Below are 16,227 nucleotides of genomic sequence, written 5' to 3'. Positions count from 1 at the left end.
TTGACTAAAATCTTCACAAAAATTGACTATATTCTATACAAGAAACACTTAACAAGGGTAGAAAGAGAAACAGAATCCGTTAGTCGCCTCTTACGACATGCTGGGGAGCATCGGGTAAATTCTTCCCCCTAACCCGCGGGGGGTGGGTAAAAGTTTAGCACCATCCAAATTCGACATCTTATATAGTTCTTCATGGGATCTTAATTCTAGGTGGTTTTGTCCCCAGCAATATTTAGTTACTAGTTTAACCAAGTAAAGTTAGTCTGTGTACCTCATCAAACAGACTGATTCCATGGATAGTTTTCCGTTGGCCGATGTAAGGGTCCTTGGTGCCGAGATATAGCACGTCAAGAAGTGTGGAATGGATGTCGAAGGGGGTCGTCATGCGGGCAGCATTCTCCTGCACGCGTTCAACCAGGTCTGGGTACGCCTCCCGAAACCAGGGTGGGAAGGCGAGAAACAGAAAAGGGCGCATCTCTTCGAACCTGTCAAGAAACGAAGCCATGTTTGAACTGAGCATTGAATTCATTACCGTACGTGAAATACCTAACTAAAATCTATCATTTGAACTGTTCAGCGTAGGCCTATGTAATCAGACCAGAAGGTACACTCTAAACGAAATACGTACTGTTTAGCGTGTGTGCACAAATCAGAGGCTGGATATATATTGATGACAAGAAAACTGACGTCTGATCTGAACTAAACTGTGTACACAAATACATTAAAGCAACAAGTATCGTATCCCAAGATGTGTTTATCAGGGGTCACGTGAGTTTATCATCGATCATTGCTGTCTCTTGAAAATAGCGTGAAGCTCGCTTTCTCATGGGGGGTGGGAGGGGTCTTTCTAAATCCGTGCTACGTACTTTTCAGTTCCCGATCACTCCGGTAACAGAAGTACATTTTCTTAGTTGATCAACTCAAAACTAAATACTGCCTCGCGGCTTACTTTCCCATAGGCGTCTTTCTGAATCCTCGCGCACTTCTCAGCCCCCTGACGCCATGGTCACTGAAGTAGACCAACAGAGTGTTGTCCAGCAATCCCTCCGCCTTCAGGGTGGTCAAGAATTGCTCGTGATACCCTTCCACCTGCAACAACCAGTTGAACGTTGTCCTTACAACGTAGCGTTACAGACTATACTGTTGAGCTACTTCCGAGGGTAGCAATGTGTGATATTCGTTCATCTTTACCCACCAGTTCAAAGTTATCAATACATATTAAAACGATATTGCAAAAACTGTTGAGCGATTTCCGAGGGTAACAATGTGTGAATTGTGATGCGCCGTGTCCACCCCTATGAATTAATTCAACGTTGTCATTACAATGTAACGTTACTGTGTAAAATTGCACAGCAAATTCCTAGCGCTACAATCACAACACACATTACAAAATAACACAGTGCCTTACCGAGCTTCCTCCGTTGATGTCCCCATGAGTGCCAGTACACAGAAACGTCAGACTGAAATGCGGCCTGTCCTTCAACAGGCGACAAAAATCCAGAGTGTAGTTCAGCAACAACTCGTCGTTGGGTAAACCAGCGAAACACCGTGATCCATGGGTGAAGAGCTTACTGTGAGACGCCTTGGCTAGCTCCATTGGGCGATAGTAATAGTGGGTGGGAGGATCCACAAACCCCGACCCTTTGTTCCAGTTGAACGCCCCGATTAAAGGCGAGTCTTCGGCAAACAGCGTCATGTAGCCCTGTTCCTGTAAAACAAGTGGGTGGTGAGACTGTACCATCTGCATACATCATATACAATTATTGCTTCAGTGGGTGACAAAAACAGACCGATTTTATCCACCCCTCCTCCTCCTCTTTCTCCACCTCATCACAATAACTCACCTCGAAATCGTTCCAGAGAAAACGAAGTCCCTGCCTGTTATAAGACTCAACACGCCATGTGAATCTCTTGCTTCCTCCTCCTTTTTCACCTCATTATACAAACTCACCTCAAAATCGTTCCAGAGAAAACGGAGGTCCTGCCTGTTATAAGACTCAACACGCCATGTGAATCTCTTGCTTCCTCCTCCTTTTTCACCTCATTATACAAACTCACCTCGAAATCGTTCCAGAGAAAACGGAGGTCCTGCCTGTTATAAGACTCAACACGCCATGTGAATCTCTTGCTTAATCCTCCTCCTTTTTCACCTCATTATACAAACTCACCTCGAAATCGTTCCAGAGAAAACGGAGGTCCTGCCTGTCCATGTGTGTCTTGGTGATGACGCCGATATGACTCAACACGTCCTGTGAATCCTCATCCACTTTTCGTCCAGTCGTCAGACCAAGGATGTTTGGGAACGTGTTGTCGCCTACCTGTTGAACACATTCTCATGATTCAGCTCTCGTTGTCATTTATATGGTACATATTTTCATAAATGAGCCCTGCATCTGAAGCACACATCTTCTATCTTCTATCTATATATATATATACGACTTGTGTCTGTCTGTGTGTGTGTGTGTGTGTGTGTGTGTGTGTGTGTGTGTGTGTGTGTGTGTGTGTGTGTGTGTGTGTGTGTGTGTCCGCGATGAACGGCCAAAGTTCTCGGTGGATCTTTTTCAAATTTGGAGACCGTATTCAGCTACACCCCGGACACAACCTCATCGATGAGATATTTCAACACGTGCTCTCAGCGCGCAGTGCTGAACCGATTTTGGTTTTTCTCTGGATCCATTCCCAGTAACTCTTCCTTATCTTCTCCAGTGTTTTCAGCCGCGTTTCTCTCCCTTCCTCCGTGCGGTGCGGTGCGCCGGCAAAGCCGGCGTACACCCGGCGAAGCGGGTATTCATCTGGTCTATCTATATATATATACGACTTGTGACTGTGTGTGTGTGTGTGTGTGTCCGCGATGCACGCCCAAGGTTCTCGATAAATCTGTTTCAAATTTAATGGCCACTAGAGGAATACCCGGCTTCGCCGGGGTGAATCGCGAGACAGAGACAGACAGCGTGGCGGTTCATCACAATCACCTCTGCAGGCGAAGTCCTGTCAAACGGCATTGAGAATTTTAGAGCTTATTTCTTAGCCCTATATTATCTGTTGTGGCTTCTCAAATGCCAGAACATACAGACAGACAAAAGCCGCTAGACCCCATCACAAACAGAACTCTACAATCCACAGGTTTTTGCCCACACACACACACACAAACACACACACAGAGAAGCCGTATATATATATATATGTATATCTATATCTATAAATATATAGAGATAGGTGAGAGTGTATTTTTCGCGTGGCTATAAATTGATTCGACCTTTTCACTTTGACAGTAAGAACAACTTACGGGTGCAAGGGAAGCGTTCTGGACAGTGCAGTGACATTCTAAAAATAGTTACTCAGAAACGGGAATTTGGGGTGAACGGCGCGAGACAGAGACAGACAGCGTGGCGGTTCACCACAATCACCTTTGAAGGCGAAGTCCTGTCAAACGGGATTGAGAATTTTAGAGCTTATTTCTTAGCCCTACATTATCTGCTGTGGCTTCTCACATGCCAGAACATACAGACAGACAAAAGCCGCTAGACCACATCACAAACAGAACTCTACAATACACAGGTTTTTGCCCACACACACACACAAACACACACACACACAGAGAAGCCGTATATATATATGCATATCTGTATCTATAAATATATAGAGATAGGTGAGAGTGTATTTTTCGCGTGGCTATAAATTGATTCGACCTTTTCACTTTGACAGTAAGAACAACTTACGGGTGCAAGGGAAGCGTTGTGGACAGCGCAGTGGACAGCGCAGTGACATTCTAAAAATAGTAATAGTAACTTACAACTGAACGGGAAAGCCACACGAAGGAAGGGAGATAAACGCCAAACACTGGAGAAGATAAGGAAGAGTTACTTATAATGGTGAAATGAACACAAAAACCAAAATCAGTTCAGCGCTGCGCGCTGAGAGCACGTGTTGAAATATCTCATCGATGATATTGTGTCCGGGGTGTCGCTGAAAACGGTGTCCAAATTTGAAAAAGATCCACCGAGAACTTTGGCGTTGTGATGTGGTGTAGCGGCTATGGTGTGTCGGTATGGGGGCCCGGGTAGCTGAGGTGGAACCAAAATAGCTGAGGTGGAACCAAAATCGGTTCAGCGCTGCGCGCTGAGAGCACGTGTTGAAATATCTCATCGATGAGGTTGTGTCCGGGGTCTCTCTGAATAAGCCCACCAAATTTGAAGCAGATCCATCGAGAACTTTGGCCGTGCATGGCGAATACACAAATACACAAATACACAGATACACAGACACACAGACACACACACACACACACACAGACAGACACAAGTCGTATATATATATATATATATAGATAATCAGGTACACCCCGGACACAACCTGCTCGATGAGATATTTCAACACGTGCTCTCAGCGCGCAGCGCTGAACCGATTTTGGTTTTTCTCTGAATCCATTCCCTGTAACTCTTCCTTATCTTCTCCAGTGTTTTCAGCGTTTATCTTCCTTCCTTCGTGTGGCGTCAATCCATATTCCCGTTTTTTATTTTTAGAAGGTCACTGTCGACAACGCTCAATCCATATTCCCGTTATACTATTTTTACTCTTCTCCAGTGTTTTGCGCGTTTATCTCCCTTCCTTCGTGCGGTGCGCCGGCAAAGCCGGGTTCCCGGCGCAGCCGGGTATTCGGCTCGACTTCTCAGTCCCGGCGAAGCGGGTATTCATCTAGTTTCTCATATTTCAGCCCCACTTGTCGTTTGTCTGTTGCACAAATTGTCATATTTAGCCCTCTTTGTCATACATTTTAGACACAAATTCAAAGCCCTGACCTCTGATGGTGGTTCTTCTCCATGTTCTACAGGCTTCAGGAGTATATACCTCTTAATGATTATTCTGCACCTCTCAACACCCCCGGGCCTTTGATAAGAAGTACCATGTGCGTTGATATCTTCAGTACGACTAGAAAACACATCATGGGTCACTATCCAGGCTGGTCAAAGACAGAACCCGTATAAATGGTGATACCATGGTTTTTTTCCAAAGCTACTACAGTTGTATTCAGTCTCTTTTTCCTGACATAGAAACATTTTCCTTCAGCAGTGAGAAGAGCGCATTTTACTGGCCGACCCCCCCGCCCCGACCCTCCCCACCAATATTTCTGTCCTGGTAATTTCTCCGTCGGTTTTTGTGAAATAATCGACTGACCAGTCACCTTATTGTAGTTTGTCATTTCGATGGCGTGCAGCTGATTGGACAGGAAGTGACGTAGACGTGGCATCAGCCGAATTGTGCTGAACCTTGACATGGAGTCTAGTCCTACCAGCATGACATTCATCCAGCTCTTCGCCTGAAAAGACGTAAACATTCCACATTACTGGAATTTTGTAACCTGTACACTAGTACATTTACACATTAATAGAATTCCATATGAAACTTCGAGGTCATCATGGTCGATTTACGCCCGACCCTAGCCTCATTGAAGCCCGACAGAGCGCAGCAACTAAAATCAAACCCGATACATTTTTGCAAATGAGAAAAATGATGGGATCGGGAGGTGGATGAGATGTAGGAGGAACACAAACATGACTTTGAACTCTGCAGTTACAAATGTTTCTCGACCCCCTCCCCCCTCCACATCCCCTCTCTCTCAGTCTCTTTCTCTCACGAACACTTGTACCCAACTCCTCCTCGGCTCTAAGTTTCTGAACCCTCCTCGCGCATCCGCTGGCGGAATGAGTGAAGGGGAATACATGTTCTGCGGAAGACCAAGACACTCTGGCTGCTCCTCCCTTTGCCATCATGTTCACTGTAAGCCATGTCTTCTTCTTTTTCTTCTTCTACGTTCATGGGCTGAAACTCCTACGTACACTCGTCTTATTTGCACCAGTGGGTTTACGTGTATGACCGTTTTTAACCCGCCATTAAGAAGCAATATGCCGATTTCGGGGTAATACGCTATTTAGTTCTGGTTTTCCAACTATTAGTCCTGCATCTTTAAACTGAAAACTGTCGTTTCGGATTCTGTAATTACACTGATTGTGTTACAAGTGTCACTTGCCTGTTTGTAGTGTGGATGAGCATTTTGTAGCGTTTCGTTTCGATTCAACAGACGTTTCTCAAGCTGTCTCTCCACTTCAGGCTTTTCCCGCAGAACGTGGTGATAAGTTCGGAAATTCTTTTCCTGTGGGTAGAAAAATCCATCAACAGGTTAAACGTTAGATGGCGAGTCTTGTTCGTTACCCCTTAAAGAAATGCCTGATAAATGTATATATTCTTTCAGTAAAGTAGTTTTGCTGCTTCCCCTCGATCTCTCCCTCATAATCTTGGTGTTGCTCCTTCACTCAAACACACACATTCTCTCTCTCTCTCTCTCTCTCAAACACACACACACACACACACACACACACACACACACACACACACACACACACACACACACACACACACACCTACCCCCTTCCCACTCTTTTCTCTCCCCTTCTTCATCATCTTCTTCCCAACTCACCTTCCCTGACGCCATCTTGGTCAAGCAACTCGCCTGAAGAAACTCCACTTCTTCGCTCAACCTCGCCTCGTCGGTAAAGCTCACAGACTCAGTAAACCTCACTTCGTCGTCGGATTCCCTGACAATGACCTGGTATTCACACTTTACAAGGCTCTCTCCATGTTTGACCAACACGTCCCAATCAACCTTCAGAACATTTCCAACCACTTTTGTCAACCATGGTTTTCGCTCGCAAGGATACGGCGGAAGATTCTTCACGAACTGCTTGGTGATGGGGTCGAACGGGTCATACTGGGGTACGTTGCAGCCAGGAACGTTTGGACTTGTGTGTTTGGCGGGGAAAGTTTGGTAGAGATTGTGGGTTAGGAGGACAAGGGACGCCACACTGAAGGCGAGCAGACCGAAGAGAATGCATCTGATGCCTTGTGGTCCTTGGGTGAGCACCTGTGGTTGTAGCAAGATTAGATCAGCCAATCAGTTTAGTCCCTCAATCGATAAGTCAGTCAGTCAATCGTCAATCAATCAACTAATCAAACAAAAGTCCGTTTGTCAATTGCTATAAGAACTAGCACCGAGATGGAAAGAAAGTATCCCAGCGAAGCTGGAGGTATTCCACGAACACATACTGAGATCGACTTGAGAAATTATCTTCCCGATAATACATGATAAAGAAGCATTCGTTGTTGCCAAACTGTGGCTAGCGTTGGGGACAGAAGTTAAACTTTGGGAATATAGGGGAAGGGCCCCTAATATGGACCACTTTTTGCTTATTGCTGATAACTAGCTTGTTTTCTTGCGAAGAAGTTTCATTTTGTGGTTGGTAGTCCTTCTCTCTTAGTTTAACAGTTAGGCCTAATTAGAGTGAAATAGCTTTGATAGACCTTCAGCAAAAATTAAAAACAGAAAAAAATCACAAATGGTCCATATTAGGAGCCTGGGCGCCCAATATAGACCAGTTTGTTTGTTTGTTTGTTTATTTGTTGCTTAACGTCCAGCCGACTACGCAGAGCCATATCAGGACGAGGAAGGGGGGGATGAAGGGGGCCACTTGTCAAGCGATTCCTGTTTACAAATGCACTAACCCATTACTTGTGTCCCAGCAGGCTTTAGTAAAACTAAATTAATACCTACTGGAAGATTACCAGTTTCCAGTATGTTAAAATAGGCTTAACCTATCTACTGCTGGACTTACATCAGAACACTAACAGATTAAACTATACATGAATCGCGAGACAAGCGGCAAGAGAAGAGATTTTTGGAAAAAATACAGGTGAATGAGCAAGAAGGCAGAAAAAAGAAAAGAATTCATGAAGAAAAAGAGAGCATGACAGGAAAGAGGAACCAAAAATCTACCTAACAGCAAACTAGAAAGCTCCTGCGGTTCCAAAACAGGAGGGGCCTTTAATTTCATAACCGCAGTGCCCCACTGCGGGAAATATAGACCAGTGAAACGGTCTTCACGAATCACTGTAAAAAGCCCCCTATACTTCAAAATAACATGATACAACTTAGTGTGCAAGTCAGACTTATTCAAATATATATGCTTTAGATTGAGCTGTTTCGGGTTGATGAGAGCATTATTTGAAGCACACCAGGAAACTGAAGAAGCTTATCAAAAACAGAGTGAAAATAAGTGAAATTATCAACTTCCACAAAAAAAGACTATTTGTTATATATTTTGTTTTTTTTATCTCGAGGGCTAGTTATAGGTTATTTTCAGCAAGCTTCTTAAAGAATTAATGAAAATTGCCTTTAGTTTTTATTTTCTTCGATTTGTTGAAGGTGGTCCAATTAGGGGACTCGCACATACTTTGAGGTTTTGCTATTATTTTTTGTTTGCAGTAGAAATTCGGGGTACACACTGTTAAAATGTAACAAATACTGTCTTAGCTGTCATATATAGCTATTCTGATGAACACGTGGGGGAATTCGGGGGCTGTGATTGGATGGTCTCTTCCGATCATCAAAGCATAATGCGGCGGAAGTCGGCCATTTTACTCAATATCCAAAAGCATATTGAGAAAAATGGCCGACGCATGATTCCGCTTTACCCATCTGTACCACGGCGATGTTTCTATCGACAACAGCATACACTGACAACTTAAAAAGCTGTTTCAACAACTGTGTTGTGAAGTCGAATGCACTTGGAGTCAGTTTTTCTTCCAAAGTCAGAAAGCGTGTAGCGGTGTGCATGTCTGCGCGAACATGATGCGCGTAAGAAGTTTGTCTGCTATCAAAACCTGAGATCAACGCATCGACGCAAAAACTGTCATTTTGTAAGTTTGGAACAACAAATCAAGGTCATAACAGCTATATAATCGCTATTGTGTTTTCAGCGTAGCAATAGGGTCCGATATTTAGACTCGAACAAGTATAATGCGACTCGTCTTCGACTCGTCGGCATTATACTTGTCTCGTCTAAATATCGGACCCTATTGCTACGTTGAAAACACAATAGCTGTTAATATAGCCATTTTTGTGTTATGAAAGCTTTGGCTGTGGACACAAACGAGTCCGTTTTAGTCGGCAAATTTGGAGTGAACGCTGCCAAAAGTGAAAACAAGTCGCGTAAGGCGAAAATACAACATTTAGTCAAGTAGCTGTCGAACTCACAGAATGAAACTGAACGCAATGCAACGCAGCAAGACCGTATACTCGTAGCATCGTCAGTCCACCGCTCACGGCATAGGCAGTGAAATTGACAAGAAGAGCGGGGTAGTAGTTGCGCTGGGAAGGATAGCACGCTTTTCTGTACCTCTCTTCGTTTTAACTTTCTGAGCGTGTTTTTAATCCAAACATATCATATCTATATGTTTTTGGAATCAGGAACCAACAAGGAATAAGATGAAAGTGTTTTTAAATTGATTTCGAAAATTTAATTTTGATCGTAATTTTTATATATTTAATTTTCAGAGCTTGTTTTTAATCCGAATATAACATATTTATATGTTTTTGGAATCAGCAAATGATGGAGAATAAGATAAACGTAAATTTGGATCGTTTTATAAAAAACATATTTTTTTTACAATTTTCAGATTTTTAATGACCAAAGTCATTAATTAATTTTAAAGCCACCACGCTGAAATGCAATACCGAAGTCCGGGCTTTGTCGAACATTACCCGACCAAAATTTCAACCAATTTGGTTGAAAAATGAGGGCGTGACAGTGCCGCCTCAACTTTCACGAAAAGCCGGATATGACGTCATCAAAGACATTTATAAAAAAAAAAATGAAAAAAACGTTCGGGGATTTCATACCCAGGAACTCTCATGTCAAATTTCATAAAGATCGGTCCAGTAGTTTAGTCTGAATCGCTCTACACACACACACACACACAGACAGACACACACACACGCACATACACCACGACCCTCGTCTCGATTTCCCCCTCTACGTTAAAACATTTAGTCAAAACTTGACTAAATGTAAAAAGCGAAAAAGCCTAACGGTTTTGAGGTTTGTGTTTCTGCAACTGTTTTGACATGTGCAACTTATCCAGAGAGGGTGAATAAAGTGAATGAAATTGTTTTGAGCGCTCTAGCGCCGTTAGTTTGTCAGAACAGGAGGTGGTCCATATTAGGAGCCGGTCCATATTAGGAGCCTTTCCCCTACTAACTTAAAGGCATATGTACGCACTCCCGTGTTTACAAAGTGTAGTTTGCCCATAATCGATGTCAAACGCACCATAAGACCATGTAATGACGATATGTCGCCATGCGCGGACCATATACATGCATTACAGCTTGTTTTAGAGTCTCAAAAACTTTGGATGTAAACAAAGACGCGGAGTTATTTCCCTTGCGTCAAGGCTACCTCTGTTGGCAAATCTATAAATAGGACGATCCAGATCAAAATGAAAATTAACATATCTCAACATTGAAGGGGTCCTAGACCACAATATTTTGCAGGGAACTTAATTTAGCATGTCTCCAGCTGTTGGTAAAGCAATTAGCGTGTATAGTCATCAAGTACATATGGCTTTAAATACGCTGGGTGTTTCTACGATTCGATTTTTGATCGAACGCCACCCAAGGCCGCTTTATGCGGGTGTAAATTCCGAGTCTACAACATAATGCTCGCGCAAGTAGACGACGTCAAGATATTTTGACGTCAATGCGTCGTGACGTTATCCCCTCTTCGGCCTTTCCCTCGCGCGCGTGGCGTGTGTGTGTATTTTTGTGTGCACATGTGTTATTGTGTGTGTGCGTCTGGGTGTGCGCGCGTCTGTGTGTGCATGTGTGTTCAAGAGAGAGAGAGAGAGAGAGAGAGAGAGAGAGAGAGAGAGAGAGAGAGAGAGAGAGAGAGAGAGAGAGAGGGAGAGAGAGAGAGAGAGCGAGAGCGAGAGAGAGAGAGAGAGTGTGCATGTGTGTTCAAGAGAGAGAGAGAGCGAGAGCGAGAGAGAGAGAGAGAGTGTGCATGTGTGTTCAAGAGAGAGAGAGAGAGAGAGAGAGAGAGAGAGAGAGAGAGAGAGAGAGAGAGAGAGAGAGAGAGAGAGAGAGAGAGAGAGAGAGAGAGAGAGAGAGAGAGAGAGAGAGAAGTCAGAACGTTTATTCACGTAAACACATTGTAGGGGAAGGGCTCCTAATATGGACCGGCTCCTAATATGGACCACCTCCGGTTCTGACACACTAACGGCGCTACAGCGCTCAAAACAATTTCATTCGCTTTATTCACCCTCTCTGGATAACTTGCACATGTCAAAACAGTTGCAGAAACACAAACCTCAAAACCGTTTTCTCTTTTTTTCACTTTTGGCACTGTTCGCTCTAAATTTGCAGCCTAAAACGGACTCGTTTCTGTCCACAGCCAAAGATGTTATCACACAAAAATTGCTATATATGACAGCTAAGACCGTATTTGTTACATTTTAGCAGTGTTGACCCCGAGATTTTACGGCAAACAAAAAAGAATAGCCAAATATCAAAGTGTGTGTCCCCTAATATGGACCACCTTCAACAAATCGAAACAAATAAAAGCTAACGGCTATTTTCATTAATTCATTAAGAAGCTTGCTGAAAACAACATATAACTAGCCCTCGAGATTTCACAAAAATATATCAAATAGTCTTCTTTTCGTGGAAGTTGATAATTTCACTTATTTTCACTCCGTTTTTGATAAGCTTCTTTATTTTCCTGATGTGCTTCAAATAATGCTCTCATCAACCCGAAACAGCTAAATCAAAAGCATATTTGAATTAGTCTGACTTGTACACTAAGTTGTATCATGTTATTTTGAAGTATAGGAAGCTTTTTACAGTGATTCGTGATGGCCTCTTCACTGGTCCATATTGGACGCCCAGGCTCCTAATATGGACCATCTGTGATTTGTTTTAATTCTGTCTTTCTTTATTTGGTGTTTAACGTCGTTTTCAACCACGAAGGTTATATCGCGACGGGGAAAGGGGGGAGATGGGATAGAGCCACTTGTTAATTGTTTCTTGTTCACAAAAGCACTAATCAACAAATTGCTCCAGGGGCTTGCAACGTAGTACAATATATTACCTTACTGGGAGAATGCAAGTTTCCAGTACAAAGGACTTAACATTTCTTACATACTGCTTGACTAAAATCTTTACAAACATTGACTATATTCTATACAAGAAACACTTAACAAGGGTAAAAGGAGAAACAGAATCCGTTAGTCGCCTCTTACGACATGCTGGGGAGCATCGGGTAAATTCCTCCCCTTAACCCGCGTTTTTTTTTTTAATTTAATTTTTGCTGAATATCTATCAGAGCTAACTCACTCTAACTAGGCCTAACGGTTAACCTAAGAGAGAAGGACTACCAATTGCAAACACAAAATGAAACTTCTTCGCAAGAAAACAAGCTAGTTATCAGCATGAAACAAAAAGTGGTCCATAGTAGGAGCCCTTCCCCTAATGCTCGCGACAGGTTACACATCAAGTTTTCATTTCGCGATTTGGGCACCAGATCGCGTCTGATTCGAAAGATAGATATGCATCAACCGAAAAGTCACATTCTGTCAGATATGTTGTTGGAACATCGATCATAGGTGAAGCAAGTGGCACTATTTGATCGAATATTCATTGTTCCGTTTTCAAACACTGCCCAATTTTCTATCACATTCACGTACGTTTCTTTGCATCTCCTCGAATCCCTCGGCAAGTTTCTTGTTGAGGTTTTGAGTCTTGAAGAGCTAGAGAAGATTTTCTTGCACTGAGCTGTTGTCTTCGGCAACAGGGTCCTCGGTCTGTTTGTTGTTACCGTTTACCTCCGCCACAGGGTTTAGGTACACAGGCCTGCTGCATCCCTTTTTCTGCCAAGTCCGTGCAGGTGTGGCTAGTGTGTCAGCTATTGTAGTGGGGCTCGTATGTTGCAGACGCACTCATAAATCATTCACATCTTGCAACAAACATCATACTTTGTGGTATTGTTCCTTATGATTATTTAAGGGATTTCAGATACAGAGCCACTTCAGAAATCTTTTTTTTTGGTCTTTGATAGGGAATAAAAGGCTGCATTTACAGCAGACGAAATTCGTACCAAAAGCGCTCAGCAGTAAATATTCCCAACTCAGCAAATGTAAAATTCAATGGTTTACCATGCACCAGAAGTTGTCTGCTGATAACACATGCATGACATAAATACTCTTATGGGTATTTTTGTGTTCTGGTATTTAATTTGATCGTTTTTAGAATTTTATATATCCGCAGCATGAAAATTCAAGATGGCGGCCTCCGCAACATTGCGTGTTTTGATTTGAGCGAAAACAACGTTTCTGAAGGTAAGTTTTCAAGAATACGCATCCATTCACCAATGTCACATCATTTTACTGTTTAATTCTCCCCTGGGGTCTGTTATTCATCGGGTGAAGCGCTGAAATGCAGAGTAATCTTGCAATAGCTCATCAAGCTGGATTGTGATGCTGATAGATCTAGATCTATCTGTTGATTACAAGTAAGGAAATCATGATCGCCACGCTGGTGATTTTAAACAGATTAAACGAACTTTGAATAAAAGGCGAGGAGAAAGAGATTGTTCATGGTATGATAAATGATTAGTCCTGCCTACGTTAAGGACTTCCATAAGGTTGGGAGGGGTAGAGTCAAAAACTGAGTGAGGGTAGGCCAGATAGTAGGATGACCAGCTGGAGATAAAAACACTCCACTCCCCATGTCTTTACAGTGTTGTGATCAAACTTTCAAAGACGGTAGGTAACAGACAAAAGCATACAGTGTATGCTAATCAAATGAGATAAGTGGTTTTGAAAAATGAAGAGGTACCGCTCTTTGAGTTTACAATTTTGGTTTGTTGCTTGTTTCTCATCCTTTTGCTTATTTTAAGTTGACCGTGCATTGGTGTGAATTTTATTTTTACAGGATATATACAAGAGTTACACCACATGCCGGTTCCTGGGAACAAGCGTTCTGCATTTATTCCGGTGCCACAGAAGGGAGCCGATTTCACTAGTACTACTGTATCAAGGTTTGTTACCTAATACATCTTAACAGTAAGATTTTTTTATTTGTATTAATTGGAACATGTTTGCACATCATTTGTAAGCGACCTCTGTGAATTTGATGGGTTTAACGTACGAACCCTCACTATGGTCAACATTCTGTTAGCGACTGTTTGAAGCGAATAAATGTAGCGGTCAGAAAGATTCCAGAATCAGTTGGGTCACTGGAAACTGTGTTTGTTTGTTTTTTAACCTGAAACAGTAAGAATTATACGAATTCATGAAATATAATTTTCTTTCATTTTGGTCTGTTGTGTGAAGACTTGCTAACCCGGCTTTGACCGACTCTCTGAGATAGTAAACATTATTCAAATACATTCAAATAAAAATGTCACTTTTCATCTTTTGTGTGAAGGGTACCACAGGCTGATTTCCTGCACCATGGATGTAGAGGAGGCCAGACAGTCTGCTTCTCATTCCAGCTGTGTTGCGTTTTTTTCTGCTCGTGAAGTGTATCGCCACATTGCCAAAGCCATTGGCCAAGAGAAGTCACCCTGTCTGCCCATTTTGCATAGCCTTACAGGCTGTGACACTATGTCGTTCTTCAATGGTATTGGGGAATCAGAAGGCTTGGGAAGTATGGCAAGCATTTGAAGACGTCACTCAAACTTTCTTCAGGTTGTCTGCTCCTCTTTGTAAGCTGAGTACCACTGACAGGGCAGCACAAGAGCTTTTTGGTGTACATTTGTAGGACAAAACCAGCAACGTACTGGGTGTAAACAGTGCTAGACGGTACCTCTTCAGTAAAAAGAGCTGCCAAATTGACCATAATCCCCTTACAAGTGAGGTGCTGCTGCAGGACATGAGATTGAGAAGAGCCATCTACCTATTAGACTTCCAAACTCTGTGGGCTGGCAGTTCAAGGCTGGAAAGTGGGAGTCATTCTGGACGAGCTTTCAAGAGGTATCCAGCGTGTGCCGAGAACTCATGAGGTGTGCCTGCAAGAAGAGCTGTACAACAAAACGCTGCAAATGCTGCTAAGAACGACTGCAGAGCACAGCTCTCTGCAAATGTGCTTGCATGCCTGTGAAAACTGTCAGCATCTAAACTGTGCAAAAATATTATTGCACCCATTTTCATACCCCAACTCAAACTTTTATTCCTGTGTCATTTTATTCAAACTGTCTATGCCATTAAAGGCTCGCATCTTCGCTATCTGGCACATTTTTTTTTAACATCATCATTTTACGCCGTCAAAATAAGGATACCCTTGACGTGACAAAGAGATGTGACAAAAACTTCGGGTACCTTTTAAAAAGCCGACAATTCCTGAGGCACAACTGGGTCACTGTTGTATACGAAGAGAAAGTCAACTTGATTATCCATCCAGAACAGGTTGTTTTATTTCGCCATCTTGCATATTTCTAGTGTTGTGCCATTGTACCTACTGATGTATGTGTCGATCTCACGGATGAGATGTTTATGTGTCAAATTTGAGGGATACCCAAGTCAACTAAAATCCATGTATTTTAGCAATGACCAAGTGGGTTGCGTTGAAACTTTCAGGAATGTGTGTCTACGCACGAGGCGTAGTTCAACCGTTTGAGTACACTTTCAAATCTTCACGAAATAATATTTTAAAAACTGCCACAGGTTTGTTGACTTACATCCCACATATTTTTGACTTCGCATGTATATATGACAGATGGTTGTTTCAAGTACTGCCAAAGTTTCTTTTGAGTATAGACACTTGCCGGAATGTGCTAGTTGTGTAAACACATGAGAACAAACAACGTTTTCGAAATACAGCGATTATGAATTTTAGTCGACTTTTGAGTTGATACATTACATTTTTATCAGTTTTATTTTGGGGGTACCCTTATTTGGGCGGCGGTCAAATAACCCATGTAAAGGCCACCTTTTATCTTAAAAGTGTTCCAGTTAGCCAAGTTGAGTGCCCTCAATAGCATACATTGAATATAACAGCACAGGAATGAATGTTTCCGTTTTGGTATGAAAATTGGTGCAATATATTTATTTTTGCACAGTTTAGGTAATCCACAAATTCTTCAACCCTGCCACCCACACCGTCCAATCATTCTCTGCACCAACAATACATGTATTGTTTTGTTTAAAAATGTGTTTGTGTTAGTTTCTATTGCAAGAGAATGTCTTGTAGCATCAAAAATGCCTAAATACCCTTTTATTGGCGGCCATTTTGAAAATTGTAAAAAAACTACTGATTTCTTAATTTTTTCACGGTGGCTCTGTATCAGGTTTTGTTAAGCAAAAGCAAATGTCCATTTACGCCAAATTTGCTGTTAATCA

At 42.5% G+C, this 16,227-nt stretch overlaps 1 protein-coding gene across 1 annotated transcript in view; it reads right to left on the bottom strand.

Annotated features, from left to right (window-relative positions):
* The window catches only part of LOC138983067 (uncharacterized), a 38,192-nt gene that overhangs the window by 4,647 nt on the left and 17,318 nt on the right, over window positions 1-16,227 (bottom strand). Inside the window, exons 3-9 of the mRNA XM_070356472.1 lie at window positions 6,476-6,919; window positions 6,029-6,151; window positions 5,183-5,317; window positions 2,169-2,318; window positions 1,409-1,708; window positions 950-1,089; window positions 272-485 (exon numbers count right to left, since the gene is read on the bottom strand). Coding sequence (XP_070212573.1) covers window positions 272-485; window positions 950-1,089; window positions 1,409-1,708; window positions 2,169-2,318; window positions 5,183-5,317; window positions 6,029-6,151; window positions 6,476-6,919 — 1,506 coding nt within the window. The remainder of the gene's footprint in view (window positions 1-271; window positions 486-949; window positions 1,090-1,408; window positions 1,709-2,168; window positions 2,319-5,182; window positions 5,318-6,028; window positions 6,152-6,475; window positions 6,920-16,227) is intronic.

Source organism: Littorina saxatilis, linkage group LG12 (genome assembly GCF_037325665.1).
Source record: "Littorina saxatilis isolate snail1 linkage group LG12, US_GU_Lsax_2.0, whole genome shotgun sequence".
NCBI classification, from domain to species: Eukaryota; Metazoa; Mollusca; class Gastropoda; order Littorinimorpha; family Littorinidae; genus Littorina; species Littorina saxatilis.
This window is presented reverse-complemented; position numbering and strand designations above follow the sequence as displayed.